We start from the raw sequence: 11,593 nt of genomic DNA, 5'->3' as shown, positions 1-11,593 counted from the left end.
CTAAGCGAGTTACCGTAAATTTTGGCCCTAGCTGGACCTAGCATGGAATACATTTTTGACATAAAGGGTGAAAGCACACCATGGCTCTTAATGAGTTTCCATTTATGTTGATAATTATGAATATTATAGTCAGAAGGGGTTCCATTATTTTCGATAGTTGGTTTTCTTCTTATTTTTTTGGTAAGGGATGAGTGTCTGGATGTACATGTACAGATGTTCTTGTATATTTTGTTAATTATATATGTGATAAATACTTCTTAAACATTTCCAAATGTCAGTCCTCACAACCTCCAAGGCCCAAAGTCTGATGGTTTATGCTCACAGACCGGATTTCAGGAGTACTCCTGAACTGGAGAACCACCGCACATTTTATGTTAAAATGTTATCTTATGATATACAAAAGAAAATGTATTTTTGCTTAATTCCCCAAATCTTTTTATGTTCATGTATCTTGTTTAATTATTAATTTCTCCTATCACTTTATTACAATATCAATTATATCATAATGTACTTATTTCCATAAATGTATCATGATAGAAAACATATGGCTTAAAAATTGCAAAACATTAATGAGTATTATTTTTCATATTTTATTTCAATTAAAAATATATTAAATAACAATGTAACGATAAATAGTGAACATAAATTTATGATATAGTCTCATAATAATTGCAATGAAATGGCATGCAAATAAATGTTTCTGTCTTCTGTATATGCACGAATGCAAACACAGTTGAACTGACATTCCATTAATCGTAATGCAATGTTGAAAAATCTGTTTGATAATAAATAAAACATCACGCTATTGAAAATTAAACAATTTTAGGCTTGAATTTACCAAATTCTATTTTAATGAGTTTCTGCCAGTTGCTGATTGGTGTATATTCATAAAAAGCTAAATAATTTAATATCAACCAAGCTTAACAAAAACCCATTGCTGACATAAATTCTGTGGATGAGTCCCTTTTAAAGAAAAAGTAAAATGTTTTATGAAACAAATTTCTTTTCAAGCTGATCACATGACAATTATATAACACATTGTAAAATATATTGCACAATAAATTTCAATATACAAATCATTTTGTTTTTTCTTGAGTACAGCTCATATGAAAATGCTTAAAGGTGCACACTAATGGTTGATGCAAAATGCCATTTGTCTTAATGCAGTCATGTTTAACTCATTTGACCTTAATGTTAAAAAAAAGCATACGATTTGTGTAAAATCAAAACAAATATTAGTGATATTTTGGTGTTATTCTAACAGGAATTTGTGGCCACTAAGCTATATATTATATAAAAAAAGCATTCATAAAGGCTAGTATTTTTTTCATTTATACTCAAATCATACGTTTTTTTTTGTTTTTAGTATTCAAGTTAATTGATTTTTTGCATCAACCTTTACTGTGCGCTTTTAATGCATTGTTCATGTTGTATGCCATATGTCCCGTGAGTACCACATGAAACCATACACCCACAAACAAACCAGACACAAAATCTAATTCACTGGTTATATTTGTGAAAATACTCATCAGAATAAACACACTGCCTATCTGTTCTAGACAAAATAAAAAGAACAGCTTACCCAGTGAAATAACGAGCATGAAAATGCGATAGATTATATATTTTAACGGAGTATTTTTATTACAAAGTAATGAAAATTAATGTGAAAGCTAATTTCTATAGGTGCATGATGACTATTGATAGCAGTCTATGAGACAATGACATTGAATGAAATGTAATAGGATGAAATAAGAACACCTAAAACAAACATGTTAAACTAGTTTCATTAAGAATTGGCTGCAGATGACACTGTGTGGACAATCAACAGCGACCTATCACAATAGCTTACCATGACTATTTTGTGTTTAATGAGCAAATAAAAAAGGTCATCTGACAATCAATGTATATTTGTTTTGCAATAGACATTATCAGCACAATTTGTAACCCAAAATAAACAACACCAAAAAAAACTAATTTGAATCAATAATTTGTTCAATATAGTCCACAAAAAAAACAGTTCTATTGGCACTTCCCGACCCATTTTGAGAGTTGGGTTAGTAGTTTTTTTGCTTTTTTCCCTTCTTTTCCGCTTTCTTTCACTGACAAAAAAAGGATTTTTGGTTTATGACCACCGAAAAGGTGAAAAAGTATTAGGGGGACAAAGGTATTCTTGTAAATCAGTCTGCTAATGCCAGACAAATTCATTATTTTTTTGTGGCCTAGCAATGAAAAATTAGAACGATGAAATGATAATATATGGAAAATGACTCTCCAACTTTTGAGCCATTTCAGTGAAATTGAACTCAACAAGAAAGTAACCTTGACCTCAACAAGACCTAAGATATCTGGACAATACATAACTGTAACCTTGACCTTAGATATAGGGACTATACATATGTAGCCTTGACCTCAACAACAACTGAGATATCTGGATTCTGGACTATACATAATTAACCTTGACCTCACCAAAAGCTTAGATATCTGGACAATACATACGTAACTTTGACCTCAACAAAGAACTTAGATATATGGACTAGAAAAATGTAACCATGACCGCAACAAGAACTTTTGATATCTGGACTCGAAAAATGTAACCTTGAATTCAACAAGATTTTAGATATCTGGACTAGACAAATGTAACCTTGAACTCAACGAGAACTAAGCTATATCAACTACACATGTGGCACATCAGCACTATGAACTGTTGCACAATGTTATTTCTAAATCTTTCAAGCAATTCTACAGCAAGATCATATAGAACCAACATGAAATTCAAGAGGAGTAATGAAAATGCTGAAAGCCATTAGAGACGTGGGAGTTGACATGAATGGCGGAAAGAGAGGATGGATAATGTGGCAACTAAAGCATGCGCTCATCCATAGGGGAGCATAACAATTCTTATAATTATGTTTAGTGATAAAAAGCTAATTTTTCAATTACTCTATTAGACAATAAATCTAGGGTGTCTTCAATGACAAAGTTTAACATGTGTATGGAATGTCTTGGCTTTGTCCACAGTGATAATTGTCTATCAAGGAAGGTGGGTATATTGGTTCTGGTTTTAGGATCCTCATGATGGTTTTTCAGCTACGTGCAGCTTGTCTTCAAATCTGTCCAGAAGTCTCTTGATGTCTTTACTAGAACAAAAATGGAAATGTCAAGGTTTAAGATTAAAATAGTTATATAATAATTTGTTATATTATACTAGTAAAAGTGAACATCCGTCCTTGACAACATTTTGATTACTAGTTTTAAAATTAAGTATTTGGTTTTGAAAATTGAAAAAAAAATAAAAAATTTTGGAACAAGGGTGCAGACTATGGCAAAATATGCCCACCATAATCTAAAGGGACACCAAGTTTGCTGATAACTGGTTGTACAGTACAATAGCCAAAATTTGTAGAAAAAGACACTGTAAATACTGTTTTGCCAATTCAAGGGTATTACTCTGGAGTGACTGTGGCAACTTGGCTTGTTACCAGACCTAACCATGACATTGTTCCTATTATAGAAATCATACATATGCTGATCAAATGACTTCTAAAGTTAGTGATAAGAAAAGATCAATTTTAGGTAATTTCTATAATTAAAGGCCAATAACGCTTTGTTATTGAAATCGTTTGAGATTTTGTGCCAATACACATTCTGACTAAATTTGGTGATGATTGGACAAAGGCTTCGCAAGTTATTGATCAAACAACATATTGGACCCCCTATGCCCATACGCCAGAGGTGAAACTATATGTCCAGTTCTATGAACTTGAGTACAAATAGCTAATTGAGCATGTATGTAAATGAATTACTGGCTTAGAACCTTATTTGCATTTTGAAAGGCATTAATTTGTCTTAAAAAAACACAACTGAATTTTGTAATGAGTATACCATACATTTGGTCATTGAGCTTGTAGACAGGTAACATGGCAGAGGACAGTTCCTCACACTTGGCCATCATGGCATACATTGACTGAAAAATAGACAGATATATAATAAAGAAAGTTAGATTAATTTATTATTTTGTGATTCAAATCATTTCACTTTCAAGGAGAAACAACCACTTGATCAGCCACACTGTCACCTCGGAAACCACTGTAAAACCCTGTTTATGCAAGCCTGGGAGACATACACAAACTTTGAGTTATAGGGACTTTTGGTAAAAAGTTGAGCCGAATGATGTCAAAGTCCTAAAGATAAATAAACATAAAAAGAATGAATCTGATAAAAGAAAATTATTCAATGTCATTTCATCAAAACGAGACAGTTTGTTTAATAATTGCATTTCAAAAAGAAACTCTCTACATTTTCTTTATCAAATATTTGCTGACAGAAGCTTTATCTTCTTTGGAAAATACCTGTGATGACAAGTCTACCATTCCTCGGAAAAATTGCTTAACATCTTAGAATGCTTGACTAATTCAATAGTACTAGTCAAATTTTGGTTTTATTTTGCAATTTGAATTTGTGTCTGATTGACAACCTTCCCAAAACAACTAGGCATCAGAGGCAAAATTAGCTAGGCTGTATACATTTCAATGTTAAAGCAGTCTTTGACTACTTACATTTACTCAGACTTTGGCTACTAGCGATGGGCAATCAACTAATTATTATTACCATTACAAATGTATGTTTTGACTACCAATATTAGCAGCAGTCTCTGACTACCTTTAATACCGCAGTATTTAGCTTCAAATATTTACCCAGTCTCTGGCTACCAAAACTTACGCAGCAGTCCCTGACTACCAACGTTTCCAGTCTCTGACTACCAATGTCTCCAAAGTCCCTGACTACCAATATTTTCACAGTCTCTGACTACCAACTACCAATATATCCACAGTCTTTGACTTAAAATATATCCACAGTCCCTGACTACCAATATTTCCACAGTCCCTGACTACCAATATATCCACAGTCCCTGACTACTAATATATCCACAGTCTTTGACTAACAATATATCCACAGTCCCTGACTACCAATATATCCACAGTCCCTGACTACCAATATTTCCACAGTCCCTGACTACCAATATATCAACAGTCCCTGACTACTAATATATCCACAGTCCCTGTCTACCAATATTTCCACAGTCCCTGACTACCAATATATCCACAGTCCCTGTCTACCAATATTTCCACAGTCCCTGTCTACCAATATATGCACAGTCCCTGAGTACTAATATATCCACAGTCCCTGTCTACCAATATTTCCGCAGTCCCTGAGTACTAATATATCCACAGTCCCTGTCTACCAATATTTCCACAGTCCCTGAGTACTAATATATCCACAGTCCCTGACTACCAACAGTATCCACAGTCCCTGTCTACCAATACTTCCACAGTCACTGACTACCAATATATCCACAGTCCCTGACTACCAATATATCCACAGTCCCTGACTACAAATATATCCACAGTCCCTGACTACTAATATATCCACAGGCCCTGACTACCAATACTTTAACCCTGACAAGTGGTTTGGCTGTAGTATCTTACCCTGGTGCAGATGTACTAACCTTTATGCTTGAATCCACAGAGTCACAGGTGACGTCCACTGAAGTCTTGTATGCCTCCTCACATCCCACACTGATGGCGGACATCTGTAATGTACAAGAAGTAGTTAAACAAAAGTAAACACGGGTTGTACCATAGTATTAGTGCCACATTTAAATGTCACCATAAATTGACACCAATTGAGATGTGTCTTATTTTAAAATAACATTAAAGTCTATAAGCAATGTGTAAAAGTTCTGGAAGCAAATGAATATTCGAATATTCAATCAAACGTTTGGAGTTAGAATATATTATTATTAAACAAAATGGAATTGTTGTTTGTCAATTGATAATGTATTGTTTTTTCTTCCTGAAAATTGCGAAATTCAAAGGCTTATTTGGGGAAATCAGGGTCTGCCACGCGTACTGATTACAACAAAGTAGGGTAGAATTGCCAGCTATAACTTAAGCGAATAATAATACAAGTTTACTACATCTTCCAAAATATGTATTTCGGTAATCGAATATTCGATCGAAAGAATTACCGAATATTCAAATATCAATTTTGCCATTCGTTTGCATCCTTAGTAATAATACGACTGTTTAATAAAAATAAAAAAGTTATGATCTCTGACAGAATTCAGAATAAAATAAGTATTTAAAAGTTGGAAGAACATTTTTGTGATGAATAAGTAAAAAAGAATAAGTAAAAATAAATGACAAGTGCAAAGATTTTAAGATGACGATAAACTATGAGGAAATATATAGAATAATGATAGCTATAAAGTGTATACTAGTATATGAACCTTATGTAGGTTATTGTGAAGATTGCTCATCATCTGGTCGAGGTTTTCTGCCACAAGCCTGGCCTGGTTCTCGATTTCATGCACAGCAATGGGGTCAATTGGTGGGATGCAGTCAGGGCTCTGCGGAAAGGATGACCTTGACATTCCAGAGGTCATGGATGTAGCCATGGAGCTTGATGCCATACTCTCTACGCTTGTGATGCTGTAGTCACTGGAACGCCGACTACTCACTTCACTCGCTGTGGAAGAAGTTAAAAATTCTAGCATAATAAGTGATAAATTGTATGATTGATAAATTGTATGATTAAACTTGTATTTATATTATTGAAATCAAGAAAACCAAACACTTCTCACAATATGTATCTATCTTTTTTTTTAAGATGTTTTTGATTTTTTCCAATTTGTGTTAATGTATGTAGTAAATATGTTGTTTTAGTCAAATAAATGAAGTAATTTACATGTTTTACTTAGTAGCTCTGTCTGATTTCTGAGGATAATTAAACATAAGCTATTTTGTGAAGTATTTATAAAAATATGAATCTCTACTTCTAAGATGAACTACTCATGTACAATGTATCAAGTTTAAAATGAAATTTAGATCATGTAAAGAAATATATATGAGGCATTACCAAATGAAATTCCGATCAACTTGACAATAGAGAAATCAAAACATAAAAGGAAATCGTTATGAATAAACATTCACCAGTTTTGGAAATTGGACTGCTCATACGTATCATCTCCTGTAGGTCATCTGCAATAAACTCGATCATTCCCGTTTCCCTCTTTACAACCTTGCCATGGGGTAAACTTTTGGACAGTAGTTCTTCTGATATGAGCACACCTTCTTTCTGTTTTGGAATTGGGAATCCCGAACTTTTACTCCTTTTCCTGCCTTCAGAAGCATGGTCACTGTCCATTACACTTCCAGAGTGAATATCACTCTTGCTTCTACATTTGTTTGCACTGTTGTCTTTTTCTTTAATTGGCAAAGATTCCGGTCTGTTTAGACTAAAGTTTGATGTAAAGATTTCATCTATTGTCTTCAATTCATTGATATCTAAACTTGGTAAACTGTGTAGGTCACCATTTCTGTTACTTTCTTCACTACCTTCATAATTCTGACTTGTCCCATTACAAGACAAGTTTCCAGTTTCGGAATTCTGAGGACTTGCAGTACCACTTGAATCGCTAAAAGCCATTAGGTTTTCAGCACATGGAGTTATATCATTTTCTGAATTACTAGCTGGCTCTCCGGATGAATCTTGAAGGCCATTTTTTTCCTTCCCCATAATAAATGAGTCTGTGAGGTAGCCACTCTCAGTTCCAGAGACTTCCATTTTATTGCAGCTTGGGGTATTCATGTTTTCTGTTTCACTTGCCATGGTCTGCAAACAAATTTTACTGAATTTATGTATGACAGCTGAAGTCTTGTGCTGGAGATAAGTGTTTATTGTCTGTTCACATTCTGTGATAAGATGAAACAAAGCTCATCAGTAAAACTCCAAAAACTAAATCCTGAAAAATAAGATATAAATTCTTTATAAAATATTATTCATTTGTCAAGATTGTTAAGAATATTTAGAATTTTCTATTTATTCACATGTATAGAAATTGCAGAATGAACAAGATTCTTTTTTGATTTGAGAGAAAGATGTTTGCATTACGTTCTGGAGCATTCTTATTGGGAAAACTTCGTATTTGTTTAAAGTGTCTATAAAAAGATAATAAGTCTCTGGTTTATTCAATATTCAGTGTTCATAAAGTGTATTCAATATTTCATGTAAAATGAATTCTTTGACATTCAAAAATACCAGGACCAGTCAACCTTCTGACATAGCTACAATAATGAGGGATCAGGGATAGTTTTTTTTATTATTTTGACATTTCTTACGTATCCCTGTAACGCTACAACTCTCTACCATTTAACACTGGGCGAAAGAATGTATAGTAATATTATGCATTGATGTTGAATAATAATGTCAAAATAGTTTAATATATGCCTGACAGTGATCTAAATTGAATTTGTCATTATAGTCGCTATTTTCACATAATTATATTTTGCGTCGCGAATACCCTTTTATAAATTTATAAATGTGCATAACCTGTCAGATTTGTCCCAGATTTACAGGTATCGGGATACTAGATAAACAATCAACATATGAAAGTGTTTTATGATATAATGATACCTAACAAATATGTGTTTAATAGTAGGCAATAATATTTTCGTAGAAATTTGAATTTATAACGAAGACAATTCCAAAACTGTGGCCGCGAGGATTCTTTGTGCAAGGACCGTCGGCTACTTTTTGATGGGATGGTGGACGTCATGAGTCTGCCATAGTAAAAAGAATTGTCAAATGACTCGTTGACGGCCAATGTAGGTGGACTACCTTTTGACAATGCTTTTTTAGTCCATGCATTTAAATTGTCATATTTGATATATACATCATTAGTCTAAAAATAAAATTCATTAGCAAATAATGAATATAATGTAGCTTTGTTCATAAACAGATGAAGATTGCATTTAGTTGTTGTCCCTGTTGTCAACTTATTTCATGAAAAAAAACGTGTTCGGTGAGGTGACAACGACGGAACAATTCGTTAGACCTCTTCATTCAATATTTACCATTAATTTTCCTTTGAAATAGTATGTAATTTGCATAAAAATCAAGAAAATAAATAAAGAAATTAGTACAACCCAGACCTGTCAAAAATACGGTGCGCTTGATTGTTGAAAATGTTAATCGGTTAAAAACTGGCCTAACATTACATAATTTCAGTAAAAACGTCCTCAGCAATTTCCGGTAGTTGGGCGGTGAAATGGTATCCACTTTAATGTATTGATATTACAAAATATAATCATAATCTTGGTCAAATATTTGTTAGGGTTATCTGGCCTCATCACCTCACGATAATCAGTTCGGCTGCTGTGGTGGAAGCTGGGATGATATAAGCAGTAGAGGTAAAATAAAACAAGAAGGCCATATATGATGGCCCTAAAACGCTCACCTAAGCAAAGGGCCACAGCTCTGTGATAAAGCATTACTTAAATATTGGCAATTTCCTGTATATTTTCAGTGAATTTGGGCTGGTAGTTTCAGAGATGTTTTTTTTTAAAGCCATATGGTTGTTGGTGTTGATCAATCGTGACCGCTTGTTATATTTTTGTATAAAGTTACCTAAGGAAGCTTCCTGTAAAGTTTCATTGAATTTTGACTGGTAGTTTTAGAGATGTTTTTTAAAGCAAAACAGGAAGTTGGCCATTTTGTTGTTATTGTTGTTGATCAATCGTGACCCCTTGTTGTATTTTGTAGAGGGTTACCCAAGGAAGCTTCATAGCTACAATAATGAGGGATCAGGGATAGTTTATTTTATTATTATGACATTTCTTACGTATCCCTGTTAATGCTACAACTCTCTACCATTTCACACTGGGCGAAAGAATATATAGTACTATTATGCATTGATGTTGACTAATAATGACAAAATAGTTCAATATATGCCTGACAGTGATCTAAACTAAATTGAATTTGTCATTATAGTCACTATTTTCACATAAATATATTCTGGGTCGCAAATACCCTTTTATAAATTTATACATGTGCATAACCTGTCAGATTTGTCCCAAATTTACAGGTATCGGGATACTTGATAAAAAATCAACATATGAAAGTGTTTTATGATACCTGTTTTCTGTTGTTGCGGATCAATTGTGACACCTTGTTGTATTTTTGTAGAGGGTCACCCCAGGAATCTTCCTGTAAAGTTTCATTGAATTGGGAGTGGTAGTTTCAGAGATGTTTTTTTTAAAGCAAAACAGGTACTTTGCTGTTGTTGTTGATCAATCGTGACCCCTTGTTGTATTTTTGTAGAAAGCCACCCAAGGAAGCTTTCTGTAAAGTTTAATCGAATTTGGACTGGTAGTTTTAGAGATGTTTTTTAAAAGCAAAACCATAAGTCAGCCATTTTGTTGTTGTTGCTGTTGTTGTTGATCAATCGTGACCCCTTGTATTTTTGTAGAGGGTCACCTAAGGAAGCTACCTCTGACTTTCATTGAATTTGGCCAGATAGTTTCAGAGGTGATGTTTTTAAGCAATGGTTGACGGACTGACTGACGACGGACAAAGACCGATCAGAATCGCTCACATTGAGCACTTTGTGCTCTGGTGAGCTAAAAATGACAGAAACCACAACGCTGTCCTCAGATGCCCATTATTTTGACATTTTGAAATATCAATGTTGTGCTTGGATGACCTTGACTGTGTCCTTTTGACCTACTTTGTGATTTTTGAAGCTACATCAATGAAATTTGGACCATGTAGTTTGCAAAGAATACCAATGTTGTCCTCGGATAAGCTATACTGTGACCTTTTGACCTACTTTCTTATTTTGAAGCTACAGAAATTATATTTGGACTATATGTGTACAGTTTCAAACAAATATCAATGTTGTGCTCGTATGATCGTCACCACTACAGCATTTGACAATCATAATGAATTACTCATAGCTCGATACTAAGTTGCATTGCAATAAACCAATAACACTCATTCATATTCATAAAAAAAATAAAACTCACAGAGGTGGGTGATTTAGGGAAATCATTGTCCTCTAGTCTAAATGCTGTTTACAGATTTATTGTTTACAAAAATTGCGGTGGTATTTTTATATAAAAGGAGTACGTAATATATAAAAGCAAGGTTCAATTGAATTACGTACTGAATATATTAATTAACACATTAACACATATTAATTAAAAAAACAGTTCATTTATATCGATATTAATTAGTAAGTTAAAAAACAAGGGGGCGAGGAAAAGACATTAAGAAAAGTGGGGGTGAGGGGAGAAAAAGACGGTAAAAGACATCAGGAGGGATGGGGGCTTAGGAGAGAAAGAGGGGGGAGGATGAGGGGAAAAAGGATTTATAGGTATTGGCACAAATGTCCATCACATAGCTTGATCAAGAAAGTAACAATGGCCCTCCAGTCCTTTGATATTGTTTAAAAAACAACAACATTTTTTTGTTAAATATGGTCCTTCAGTCCCTTGATATTATTTAAAAATTAACAAATTCCCCGTGTCCATCCAGAAATTCCCATAACCACAGTTGCCCTTTAACACGGAGCCTTGTATGTGTGTGTATATATATATATATATATATATATATATATATATATATATATATATATATATATATATATATATATATTGACGTCAATACCTCATAAATGCATACGGAGATATGGAAGAAAGACTTATCCATATGTTCCAGGACGGACAGACAGAGAAAGGCGAATACTATATAA

General features: G+C 33.6%; 2 protein-coding genes across 7 annotated transcripts in view; one reads left to right on the top strand and one right to left on the bottom strand.

The window, feature by feature from the left end:
* Positions 1-576: 576 nt before the first annotated feature.
* LOC128217931 (BLOC-1-related complex subunit 6-like) overlaps positions 577-11,593 on the bottom strand; it is a 12,414-nt gene continuing 1,397 nt past the window's right edge. For 4 of the 6 annotated variants that reach the window (XM_052925396.1, XM_052925393.1, XM_052925395.1 and 1 more), the window contains 5 exons: positions 6,993-7,804; positions 6,290-6,528; positions 5,507-5,590; positions 3,888-3,964; positions 577-3,137 (listed from right to left, as the gene is read on the bottom strand). In XM_052925396.1, coding sequence (XP_052781356.1) covers positions 3,071-3,137; positions 3,888-3,964; positions 5,507-5,590; positions 6,290-6,528; positions 6,993-7,671 — 1,146 coding nt within the window. In that variant the 5' untranslated portion in view covers positions 7,672-7,804 and the 3' untranslated portion in view covers positions 577-3,070. Of the gene's footprint in view, positions 3,138-3,887; positions 3,965-5,506; positions 5,591-6,289; positions 6,529-6,992; positions 7,805-8,915; positions 9,015-11,593 lie in introns of those variants that run through there. The other 2 variants (XM_052925397.1, XM_052925392.1) reach the window with 2 other exon arrangements.
* The window catches only part of LOC128217930 (uncharacterized), a 27,309-nt gene continuing 24,734 nt past the window's right edge, over positions 9,019-11,593 (top strand). Inside the window, exon 1 of the mRNA XM_052925391.1 lies at positions 9,019-9,251. The gene's annotated coding sequence lies outside the window, so the exon portion shown is untranslated. The remainder of the gene's footprint in view (positions 9,252-11,593) is intronic.

The sequence above is a fragment of the Mya arenaria genome, chromosome 14 (assembly GCF_026914265.1).
Source record: "Mya arenaria isolate MELC-2E11 chromosome 14, ASM2691426v1".
In the NCBI taxonomy this organism is placed as follows: Eukaryota; Metazoa; Mollusca; class Bivalvia; order Myida; family Myidae; genus Mya; species Mya arenaria.
Note: the sequence above shows the minus strand (reverse complement) of the source record. Positions and strands in the feature narration are given on the sequence as shown.